Source organism: Acanthochromis polyacanthus, chromosome 2 (genome assembly GCF_021347895.1).
Source record: "Acanthochromis polyacanthus isolate Apoly-LR-REF ecotype Palm Island chromosome 2, KAUST_Apoly_ChrSc, whole genome shotgun sequence".
Lineage (NCBI taxonomy): Eukaryota > Metazoa > Chordata > Actinopteri > Pomacentridae > Acanthochromis > Acanthochromis polyacanthus.
The window spans coordinates 15,036,308-15,048,901 of record NC_067114.1 but is presented as its reverse complement, the minus strand read 5'-3'; the positions used below and the strand labels follow the sequence as shown (position 1 = coordinate 15,048,901).

Here is a 12,594-nt window from a genome sequence, read left to right as displayed (position 1 = left end):
CTCAGCTGACATCTGTATCTGGCTGTTTAACATGAATGGAAAGTACGTTATCTTAAGTACAGTTTTAAAACACTTGGCTTGAGATTTTCCATTTTTCTCACCTTAACCTTCTAAACTTGTAGTTTTTACAGTGCGAAATTAATTTGAGAGCTACGGGTAGTTTCATTTACACAAGCAAACATGTAAAATGTAATCAGACATGTTTCATCAAGCATATTGCTCTCTTTAATATCAAACCAGAACATTATAAACATTTCTGGATTATGAATTTCATCAGAATTCCTCTTTGAACTTCTCACTTAGTTTCTTTTCCAAGTCCAAACAGGTAAAACCATCACACATTTTTTTTGTTGTTAATCACAGTGCCACCTCCTGGAGGAAATTTCTGAGTAATTTGTCATCATGTTAACTGTAAACAAATCTGACTAATGTTGAATGACTGATAAGTATGAAGGGGAAAGAAAGGGAAATATCCAGGGCATTCCAGGCACATAGACAGCAACAGGAGAGTAAATATTACTTTGACCTTGTGGACCAGCTTTCCTGATTGTATTAATGAAGGCGATTTCTCTTTCATAGTCTTACTTTCCGTGTTGGTGTGAAACAAGTTTCACTCTTCAACGCTCACGCCGGCTTTGAGACAAGTTTGCTAAACAACAGCACGTCCGACCGCAAAGCATTTTCCGAGTAGTAAAACCAGTTTGACCTTCCAGCAGTGGTTTGTCACTCTGACTGAAGAGTTGTATTTCCTTGTGTGGATATGATCACTGTATAAATCTAAAACGACAGAAAAGGTGAGCTTATCTAGCCCATTGGTTGAGTGGCCAGGGATTTATGTGCAGTTATCTGACACTATGCTTATGATCCATTTTTAACTTTCACAAAAATGTGTCTTAGTCGCACAGGACTAAAACATGAGGTTTGGTTTTGCTCATTCTTGAATAAGGAAAAAGGGATTTTACTTAAGCAGCCTTTGATTCATTCAAGTCACAAAACTTTTGTGGTTTCTTCTGGCTGTATTTCATTTTTTGGCTTTTCCAGATGAAAGATTTTAATTAACATGCAAGATCTTCTATACTGCTGCCAATGAAAAACATTTTGTGGTTCATGATCGGCATATTAACCTGTAAGGCACAGTGGCATCCCTGCTTTGTGTTCTTAGAAGGTAAGAATACAACGCAGTGAGAGCAATTTATTAACAGAGCTGAAGGATTCACAAGATATAAAGAGTAATCAAAACTGATGTAGCAGAGACAGACTTTTGGTTTCTAGCTTCAAAACGTTTCTAGTGTGACTTCAAAAACAGAATTCTACATTTCCAAAGTAAAAGTGTGAAATCGGTGCATCAGACCTCAAGAGTAACAAAGTAAGCAGCTCAGCAGGAAGACATGTCCCTGCTTTGTCTTCAAATTAAATCAAGTAGAAGCTAATTAATGTGTCTGTCTCAAATGTTTTGAAGAGACTAGATAGGACCTGCCACACCTTCTGGTGTAAATCAGCATTTTTTTTCAGCATAAAAGATGCCAAGAGGGCAGTAATCAAACCGGTTTGCCCCAGTTGCACGCCCATCACACTGTACTTGTCCCTCGTGATGATAACAACTGTCTACCTTTCAGTCTCCCTTTTGACCAACATTGGCTTTACAGTGTCACCTTACTGCTTTTCCATTGTCAGATTACACCCCAAGAAAGAAGGCACCAGGTTAGAGCTTCACCTCCTGAAATCTGTCCCTGCTTCAGCTCATGTGTGTTTACTGTTGGATGTGTGTGTGTTTGTTCAGTAACAATCCACTGATTATACAGGTGGAATAGCATGAGGGCAGCCTCAGACACCTGAGGCACCTGCAGTCACATGTTGCCAAACTGTGTTTCCTGTGATGGCCATTTTTTGTAACTGAAGGACACAGGAAGCCGCTTTTCCAAAGCATCCACATTCTCGGCTTTAGTCCATTAAACGCTCTTTTCTTTCTGGAAACATCCATATCTGATGTTACACACCGAGTCTTTATCAGATCACTGTATGGGTGTGTCTTGGTGAGTGAAAGGTTGTGTGAAACCTTCAGGATTTTGTAGCATTTCCTTTAAACTAAACCTCATTTACTGAAAGTGCATGTTTAAAACCAATGTGAATGAGAATTCAAGATTTGGGGAAGGAAACATGACCAGTTACGCACATTACGCACACGATAAAAGAAGCACGTTTTGGCTACTTACTAGGGCACAACCTTGATCTGGAGGGACTCTGGTCTGCCTGATTATCCACACTCATTTATTTACAGTTTCAGCACAGAAAGATGCGCCCAAATGGGAAAAAAGAGTTACTTTAGACTCAAGGAAAACAGCAGGAGCCTCATTATAACACAGGCAGGGCGGTGATTGGGACATGAATAATGTATTATAGTGGGAGGAGACGGTTTCGGGGTTGACTGTGGTTAGTTGCGTGCGTCACGTAGTGAATTGAAGACCAAGGACATGGTCTGAATGGCTGGCTTTAGTCACTGGAGGAAGCTTCCATGCACCGAACGCCAGGTAACAGCGATTTAATCATTGTTTAGAGATCAAACCCAGGCTAGATGTTCTTAAATCTGCGTTTTAAATAATTTTGCAGCCTGGAGACTTTGTATGCAACTTGTTGTTCTGAGAGGAGCTGCTTGAAGAGGTGACATTTTCGATCTAGGTAATTTTGTGCCACGAACTTTACGCACTGCGCGTGTTTAGGGCAAGTGGGTTTATTAATAACTTTACATCAGAGAATGTGTTGACAAAAATGGTTTGTTTGTGCCACGAAATGGAAAATCTATCAACAGTGTAAAATCTTGAAAGTTTCTACATCAAAAAGGCACCATTTATTCTTGCTGTATAATAAGTTACGGATCCGATAAATGACTCATGAATCGGGTAATAATTTTCAGATCAGTTGGAAGCAATTCATGTGAACAGCTTACTTTTTAAAATGATGTTTGGCATCTGCTCAATATCGACTCAGCAGCCGGCAGTGCAGTGTTTGTTTTAAAACACCAATACAACAGGGTAATTCTGGGTGTGTGTAGAGAAATACACAGGACAGACTCTGAGGATTCAAATCCATACGGGCCGTTTTGTGCCCTAAAGCCTGATCGGTTAATCTCACCAGTCTCAGCGTGCTGGAGGAATGAAGGTATCTGCCACAGGCTATTAACAACCTGCTGTTACTGGTCTGATGGTGCCACACTGCATTTTCATTACTTGGCTTCATTCGCTCTTGCTTTTAAAAATGCTTTTTTCCCCTCACTTTTCGCTGCAGTGATCATTCGGCTCACATTTGGAGAGTTGTGTCGCGCACCGCTGCGTTCATTGGGGAAAGCTTCCCATGTGGTCACTGCGCTGCTCCCTGCGTGATTATTTACCCCCACTGATGTATGCAAACACACGGCGCACTGTTGTCCTTGGCTGGAACGCAGATCAGTCCCCTCTCGTGTTGTCCCAGCAGCCTATCTGTGCTTTATGTTTTCGTTTTTGTTTTTTTGTTTTTTGTTTTTTCAAAAAGAGGACCTAAGTCACAGGGAAGGAGACTGGCGTCAGCTTTGCAAAGTGAACTCAAATCTCAGCCTGGAGCAAGCAACAAGAGGTGACAGAGCGCAGCCGGGTTCCCAGGATTGTTCTGAGCCACACCTAACCCCCACTTTTATTCCTTTTTAACGAGCGTTAATGGCTATTGATCAGATCCGGATTTATTGTGTGACTGGTAATCCAGGGACCCCTGATGGGATTCTCCAGATGGCCTCATTTTAACTCCTAAGTTAAGGATTTCATTAGGATAATGCAAGTTATTTTTACTAAGTTATTCTGACAAAAAGCACATAAAACGTTTGTTCTTCTGCACTTAGTTTATAGTGAATGTGTTGACTGATGTGTGCATAATGTGGATGTATCACATTTGTTTTAGATCATTTGTCAAACGTATTCAGTCAGTGAAACAGTGATTTAAATTCTGTTATCTTTCTTGTATTTTCATGCAAACTGTTGCAAGGTGTTCTTCCTTGAACAGCTGCTGCTGCCTCAGGTGTTCTTTCCTGATAGGCAAATCTGCAGATCAGGACAGTCTCTTCTCCCCCAGAGGGAGATGCAGTTTGACGTAGATGTATCTCATTAATCAATAAATCGCCAAGATTATCCATCAACAAGCTTCCTCTGCTCTCAGTGAGCTGCTGTAATTTTTGGGATGAGTGGGAGAACATCTGCTCGCCGCTGTACTGTTCCCAAGTGTGTTTGTTCTCAAGTTTTACAGATGGGTCAGTAATCGTGTTTGTCACGTCGTGCTATCATAACATGGAGTCTGGCTGCTGCTGTCAGACCCTGATTTATGGCCCCTGGCCTCAACAAGTCCCTCAGATCTTCTCCTAACATTTGCTCAGCAGGCTTTAAATGCATCCTGTTGTGAGATGAAAACATCTCACTAAGGTCAGCTCTTTTTTTTTTTTCATTGGTCTGACTTGTGGTAGATGACACAAGTCTTTTTCCCTCTGCAAAGACATCTTTAATAGAAGAACAGATGGGATGTGCTCCCAAATTCCCAAATTCCATGATGGAATATTGAGCATGTCCGTGTTTGATTGCATGAATAATCTGCAGATTTGTGTATGTGTTGATAGCAATGGAGCAACAGGAATATATCGGACTATCTCTTGTGACAGAACCCTCACAATAACCTCATTGTCTCCATTTCCTGGCGCATTTCTCGTTAAATGTGATAGGCTTTGTAGAGAGATTGTATTAGTCTTTCATTATCTTGAGAAAATCAGGCACATGTGATGACCCTCCACATATCTTTTACCTGACTTGAGTATTTGATTCTTAGTATTCACATCTGTAAATCAAAATGAGGTTTTTGTAACTGTGCTGTGCAAAAAGATGTTCGGACAGAGGATTTGGGTTCAGTTACCGCCCTCTGAGATATGCATTGATCCTGGACTTGCGCCGTTACACCCACATACAGTAACTCGAACACAGATTGTGATTATGTGACATTACACAGAGGACAGGGAGTGTGTGTTTCCTCGTAATTTCTGGGAAAGTGCTCAGACAGTAGACAAAGCTGAGAACGTCAGTTGTGGAATAATAAGTAGATAAGTAGAAAAGATAAGTGTTTGTTAAATCTGAGTAAGTTGTGAAGGGGTTTTATAGTCTGCAAGTTTAAAACATCTAGTTTCATTTTGATTTTTGTTCCTCTTCTTATTCGATTATTTATTTGCTTTATTATTTGATGGAATGGTTTAGTAAATATATCAGGAAATAGTCAAAATGGTTATTATAAATAACTCCTTCTACTACTTTAACTACTTTTATCACATTTCTGATAGTGTCTCCTTTTCATCCATTGATTCTCTCTTTTCTTCTACCATCATAACAAGGCATGGCTGGAAAGCCTTTTCGGGCTACGTATATCTGGACAAGCATCATTTCCAATCTCCATACTCACGTGGAGGTTAAGCGGCGGCGCCACAACCTGAAGTCGTACCATGACTGCTTCCTGGGTTCGGAGGCTGTGGATGTGGTGTTGGCGCACATCACCCTGAACCGTTTCTTTGGGGATGAGGCGGTGCCCCGCTACAAGGCTGTCCGTCTCTGTCAGGCCCTGATGGAATCAAGGGTGTTTGAGCCTGTGGGCATTAAAGTGTTTGGAAAGGAAAAGAAGAGAGCCACATTTGAGGACAGCAGTTGCAGTTTATACAGGTTTCTGAGTCCAGAGAGCAGCTCCACAGCAGCGTTGACCAACTCCCACTCCACCAGTACCATCGAGAGCGGCTATGATTCCCCGAGCATGAACAGGAACAAGAACGGCTACAGTCCATCACGTGAAAGGTATAGACCCATGTCATAACATCTTCAGATCTCATTTTTTGATTTGCTTTGTTCTCTTTCCTCATGATAGCCGGAGCTAATCCGAAATCCAGTAAGACTTCAGACTGGGTGCCTCTGAGAACTAGTCAGGCATAAGATGAAAGTCTCAAAGTCCCGTCATGCAGCCTTGACACTGACAATGAGAATGAAAAATCTAAAGATAGTCAAAGAAAGATGAAACGGATAATACACACTAAGGCATTTGCACTAAAACATGAGAGGATGATGAGAAAATCAATACCAGTCTCGTGTTTGTGAGGTCATTCTGAAGCTATTTGTAACCACCAGTTTAGCTCAGAAGAAACAGCAAGAAACAGCAAGGTTGGCTCTGTAATGAAAGTAGCAAAAGCAAACTAGAAGTTTTACCAAACTTGGACCGCCTGGCGACAAAGATGACCCCTGTGACCTTGAAAATGAGGTCACGGTCACCAAATGCGAACTTGACCTGTGTCTTATTATGGTACACCTGTGTACCAAATATGGTGAGGCTACAGCAATATTTTATGGAGTTATCGCACGGAAACCAAAGTGTTACAGACAAACACGCAAGCAAGCAAGACCATGCAGGTGAAAACAATACCTTCTGGCAAAATGCAGTTTTTGCCGGGCGGTAATTAGCAGCATAGCAAGACATAGCATGGTGTGTTTTGTCTTTTGTTAGCGATGTGTTGTGCAGTATGAACAAATTTAGCAAAAAATTGCGTTAAAAATCCTTATTGAAACAAATAGGAAGTTGACAACTGCCAGAACCCAGCCATCTTTGGAACCCTGTAGCTCTTGCATATTTTACAGTAGAAATTTCATTCTAAGTTTAAATGGGGTACACAACTTTAAATGTTATTCCTCTAAATCCATGTTTTTCTATCTTTTAAGGTTTTTATACAGCCAAAGCTTAAGTTTTATGGAATTTTCTTCACTTTTGACCAAATACATTTTTTGAAAAAGATGAAGTTAACCTTTTCTCCTTCTTACAATTTCTACTGTACATGAACAATGTATTCATAAAAATGTCAGCTTGTTCTACGGAAGTGTTGCGGGGCCACATATTTTATTTCTAGTTGCTGTGACCTCCTGGAGTCTCTGTTGGTCGAACTGCCAAACTTATAGCGATGCCCAGCTGAGAACCAGTTTAGCACACATCTCCTGAAAAGCACAACATTTGACACTTTCATTTTAACTTGTATAAATTGACTAGGCAGCTTTGGAAGTGTTGGTTAGAGGATGTTATTTTATATATTCTGGCAGGCTGTTCAAAGCATATTGCCAAAATGTTGAACTATTCCTTTAAACTCAGGTGATTCTCCTTTACATCCAGGATAAAGGCAGACTCCATTACACATGTGGCGCTAGCACATGGTCTTGGTACTTTGGCTTTGGTTCATTTTGATGTGATGGGAGATAAAGGATTCAGAAGAACCATGCGCCCTTACTGTTTAAACAGAGCTTTTTTCATTTTGTCTGCAGCATCCATCAATTCAAATCTCCACAGGAATAATTTAAACAAGCAGAGAAAACAAGCTTCACATGTTCAATTTAATATCTGAAAAATGATTTAGGGCTAGAAAATGAGCATTTATTTTGTCTTTTTGATATAAAAAGAAATGTAATCAACAGAAGCAAACTGTGACTCAACAACAGGTACTAGAAAAACATTTGTGCCCCGATGCTACATCTGCCCCTGTAATGAGTCGATTCATTTTTTTTCTGCAATCATTTCCGCTGATTGCTGTTATTATGTGACTCTTCAGGCGAGAGGTGCTGAGCTACTCCACCCACTCCCCCGCAAAAAGCGACAAGTCACTGGAGGACGTGCTGGGAAACCTGAACCTCAGCTCGACCATCACCCCTCAGATGATCAACCTCGGCCTCTCACAGCAGCGTAAGTCGCTTTCTATTTGACGAGATGCACGAGCGTGACGTTAAGCAGACGCCGTGTTTTCATGCCACAAACACTTGTTGTCTTCTGTCTCTCTGAGCATTTGCGTGACCCTTGTGGTGTTGTTTTCACAGTTGTGGATGAAGTGTGGCACCAGCAGGCGGTGTTCAGGCTGCTGCAGCTGATAGAGCTCCCTCTGTTGGAGAACCTGTTGGAGGGGAGGGACGCATCACGACCTTCTCTGCATGGCATGGACAGCGACCCCGACCTGTTGTACACATCCAGCTACCTGGACAGAGAGGTTCTGAAGGCGTTCAGTGAAGCACAGTGAGTCCTCTAAGACTTTTACAGTTCTCTTGTATTTATCAATGTTAATTTTAAATTGCTTTCTTGTGATCTATTGGTTCTAATCTGAAGGTTTTTGAAACTCCCTACCTGCTGCATTGCAAACAGAATATGGATCAATATATATTTACGGGACTTTTTGTAACATAGTTGACATTCTTGCTGTTTTCAGTCCTAAAATCAACATGGCCGCCTAAAACCAAACGCCACATGGGATTTCAGAGGAAGATTCTTCTAAAATATTATATATACAATTGAGTAAAATTGAAATTGAAATAAACCTGTTAACATTCGATAAATCCACACTTGACTCACACACTACTTTGTATTAAATAACTAAGGAAACCTAGGAGTCTTGCCAGTCTTTTCTTCAGGAGGAAATGACATCACATTGAGCAGGTCATGTGATCTGGAGCTAACACATTTCCTTGAGCAGTGTTTTTGTAATGGGTAACTTAGTTGAAAGTGATTTCTTGGACACAAATACAATTTGTAATTTTCCATTTAAAATTTGATATATTGCCAAAAAGAAATATCTGTCATGATTATCTCAAGTTAAGAAAATGAGCATAATCAAAAATTTTTTTGAATAAGTTCATGTTTTTATTGTTTCACTAATTAGGAGGAGGTCGATTTTAAATTTGGATGTTTATTTAGTTGACATCTTAGTGATATCCAGTCATTTTTTATTAATAAGTGATTGTTTCCATAATAAATAATTATGGAATGCGTAAAAACATGATCATAATGAACATAAAAAACATCAGATTTTTTTACTCATAATAAAAATATATGCAATATATATCCCATGGACTTCTTCAAAAGCCCCTCAATTATATATTGCCCCCTATGCATATGAGGACTTGATTTAAAGGTAAAGTTATGTGTGAATGTTGAAGATCCTTAATCTTTGCAATCGTGCTGAATCAGTGGTCATATGGAGTGGTGAAAAGTACAGGTATTTAAGTAATGTAAAATAGCTTTTTACAATTTTGACACACTTGAAAAGTTCTAAAATGCTTTTTATTAAAATACATTTATTTCAAAGCTCTAGTTACTAAATACAGCGAAGATACGGGTTTTGCAAACAAAGTATACGATCAGTTTATAAAATGTGATGCTCTTAAAATTAGCTCATTACATTAAATATTAAAGTTCCACTTACATATAGATGCATAAATAATGATGCTCCATTAATATAATGACATAACACTGACAGAGGTAATTTTGCATAGGTGTTAATTCTATAAGTACATTTTATTGCTAATATGATTCTGCAGTTTGTAATGCAAGACTTCAACCTGTAATAGAGTATTTATAGTGTGGTGCTCCAGTCAGTGCTCTACATAAGTACTCAAAAATGATGAAATACTTTGTTTACTGCTGATTTTATGTATCTAGATAAATAAAACTACTCTTCTTTTGCCTGGTTTTACCAAAATATGCTTTACCTGCAAATGACCAAGAGTCCATGTTTAGTGAGTGCAACTACGCTCTCTCTCTAAATCACAAAAATGTAGGTGCTTATACGGTCGTCTTCACATCTTCCCGTTGCCCTGTTGCTCAGTCTGTTGACTGTATTTAAAATCATTACATCTAGGGAACTCAGTGGGTTAAGGCACATGCTGCAGAACTGCAATGCCAGTGATTTGACTGATGGCTGTTTGGACTTTTGTTGCATATCAGCCCTTCCCTCTTTATCCTTCTCATTTCCTGTCTATATCTTCATGTACGGTACCTCCACTATCAAAAAAAGGCAAAACGCTCCAAAATATAAACATTTAAAACACTAACACTTCCATCTCCCTCAGGGCGGATGAGTGGATGTCAGGGGCGGTGGACTGTCTCGAGTTCCTGCCCGATGAGCTGGTGGTGGAGGTCAGTCGAGGTCTGGCTGGTTGTGCAGACGACCTGCCTCAGTGTAAGAAGCTGCTCTACCAGGTCCTGACTCAACATTACGGAGACACGCAGCAGCTGCCTCTGCTTAGCAACCACGTTTTCGATATCCACTCCGGCATCTCTGAACTACTTGGTAAGAGAAGAAGCCACTGGATCTACAATGATGAATGTAAATCAGATGTAAACTGTTTGTGTTGCTGCCTTTTTTGATTTAAAAAAAGCAAATTTTGTTGTCAGTGAACGGGAAGACGGAGCTCGCTCTGGAGGCACTGCAGCTGAGCCTGAAGCTGCAGGGCTCTCGCAGCAGGGAGGAGCTCCGGAGGCTCCTGAGATTCATGGCCATTGCAGCCAAACGGCAGGAAGTCAAGCTTCACAAAGAGGTCAGCGCTTGAGAGCACCTTCTGTAAATCTGTACAGTAATGTTAGAATTTGCTTACACTAACTGCGTCTTTTAGATCGAGAACAGGATGGCGGTGAAAAGGTCTTTCTCCAGTGCCATCGTCTACAGCAGGAGACTCTCCAAAGGAAAGGTGGACTTGATGGTTCTGTTTATGATGGACAACCACTGTGATCTGTTCAAGGTGAGTGTTCCTGAGTTATCTCTTTGCCAGTGAGTTGTAGTGGAGATATCAGTCAACATGTCTGCAAGAGACCTTGTATTACTAGGTCGGTAGAAATGTTGTTTACACAGGCTGCTCGGAACGCAGACATTTCATTTATCATGATGGTATTTATCTTCAAGTCAAGATGAATAAACTGAGTGTCCTACTTTGCTGTCTTTTCCACCAGATTCCCGTCTCATTGCACAAGATGGTTAGTGACAGAGTCATGAATATCGTCAAGGGGAAGGATCCAGATACGATGACAGGTTTGCACATTTTTTCCTGTATCCTTTCATGTGACTGCTCAACATTGTAGTAGAAACCTCTCACGATTAACAAAGACAAACTCTTGCTTCAGTGAATTTTTCCTTCCTTTATCTCTCTTTACTGCAGGATCGACATACTGCACAAGGTTAAGTGCTAAGGACTACTCAGAAAATGCCGATAAAACCACTAAAGAAGAGCTTTTGTCTTTACTGCGGACAGTCCACGAGAACCCTCAACTCTCCTCCAAAGAGAAGAGACGGCTACTGGGACAGTTTTACAAAGGCCACCCGGAGATTTTTATTCAGTACTTTGGAAACAGGCTGTCAAGTGTCAACATGTTGCTACGGTAATATTTATCAGTTTGAATAAAAATCATGTGTTATAATATAAAACGAGGTAGATTTAAAAAGTCAGTGTGACACAAATGATTTGGATTTTTTTCCTTGTCTGTAAATAGTTAAGACTACTGAGCAAGAATGTGAATTTTAACTGTTGAGACTGTCTATAAGCTGCAATATTTAAGGACATATTTACTTTATTTGGTGCAGGACACTAACATGCGATGTCCTTGTTTGTTTTGTATGAGACTGTTACTTTCCCCAAAAAGAAAAATATGAACCAAGAATTCCTGAGAGATTTTTCTTTCTGTGTTTTCACATCACATTCTGATGATGAAGCAAGTAATGATGAATCTGTGCATGGCTTATCAATGGATATACTGTTTGTGCTTGTGCAATAGGGACAGTGTTAGCAATAGAAATATGTCATTTCATGTGGTTTCTCAAATACAATGTGATGTACAGTGCAGCTATGTGTGAGGAGCCTTCAAACGGAAATTTGAAACTGGAAATTTGAAAGTCTGATGTTGCGCTGTAGCAAACAGTACGAGTTATTCATGAGATTCAGCCCTCTGGCTTGTTGTGTTTGTTGCAACAAATCAACAAAACAGATGTTGTACTTTTTTTGTTGTTGTGTTTTTTCAACTGAAAACCTTTGCCACGTTTTAGTGGCATCTTCAGCCTTTTGTTTTAAATACGGTTTATGTAATCCTTCTAATCAGATGAGGAAATTGCTTCCAAATTTCCACACGCAACAAGAATTCCTAGACCAAGTTAAAACCGCAAACATCTTGTTTGTGTTTTTGCAGATCTGTAATAAAATTCAACTGGAACTGTTTAGTGTTTAAACATTTACATGGTCCCGTTTGAATAAAAGACATAAAGAGACCAAATGATATGTGGTAAGTTTACCAATATAGCCACATAAATTTGATACAATTTGCAGTGCTTGTCCAGTGCTTGATTCGCTCACATGGAACAAACAGTCACGTTTTTTCCCTCCAAATAAAGTGTCATAAATGTGATGGCTGCTTTTGTTTCTTCATGTCGTCTAAAAAAAACTTGTGAAATTGTTTTTCACCTGAATTGTCTTTGTGTAAAATAAAAAAAAAAGTAATTTGGGAGTCCAGCAACTGTTTCCCTTTCTCTTTTTCGTTCTGCCTAGAGTTCTAGAAAACAAAACCACAAAAGCCTTTATGTACTTTAACCGCTCCAGCTGTAATCGATGACTTCAAACTACCACTGAGATGCTGAGAAAAGGCCAACAAGCAAATAAATGTCTTTAAAGTTTACCGTACCGTAAATTATTCTCGAACATCTATCACTGAGAAGCCGTTAAAACACCCACAGTACAAAGCAGTTGTTTTTGTTGTTTCAGTTTCTAAAAG

The 12,594-nt window shown here is 39.9% G+C and overlaps 1 protein-coding gene across 2 annotated transcripts; it reads left to right on the top strand.

Moving 5' to 3' along the window:
- Positions 1-2,394: 2,394 nt before the first annotated feature.
- depdc7a (DEP domain containing 7, paralog a) lies at positions 2,395-12,335 on the top strand. Of its 2 annotated transcripts, none has more exons than XM_022205841.2 (9): positions 2,395-2,528; positions 5,390-5,840; positions 7,628-7,758; positions 7,890-8,082; positions 9,912-10,132; positions 10,237-10,379; positions 10,455-10,580; positions 10,789-10,867; positions 10,995-12,335. In XM_022205841.2, exons 1-9 carry the CDS (start codon positions 2,513-2,515, stop codon positions 11,216-11,218), a joined length of 1,584 nt encoding a protein of 527 aa, XP_022061533.2. In that variant the 5' UTR covers positions 2,395-2,512; the 3' UTR covers positions 11,219-12,335. The 2 variants fall into 2 exon arrangements, with proteins under 2 accessions (XP_022061533.2, XP_022061532.2); XM_022205840.2 differs by lacking the exon at positions 2,395-2,528 and adding an exon at positions 2,554-3,606.
- The last annotated feature ends 259 nt before the right edge of the window (positions 12,336-12,594 follow it).

Bases quoted from the DNA above. Each gene is read 5' to 3' on its own strand.
- depdc7a (XM_022205840.2), top strand. From the start codon at position 3,483: ATGTTTTCGTTTTTGTTTTTTTGTTTTTTGTTTTTTCAAAAAGAGGAC. The intron at 10,581-10,788 runs GTGAGTGTTCCT...CTTTTCCACCAG, and splicing joins ACCACTGTGATCTGTTCAAG to ATTCCCGTCTCATTGCACAA. The intron at 10,868-10,994 runs GTTTGCACATTT...TCTTTACTGCAG, and splicing joins GGATCCAGATACGATGACAG to GATCGACATACTGCACAAGG.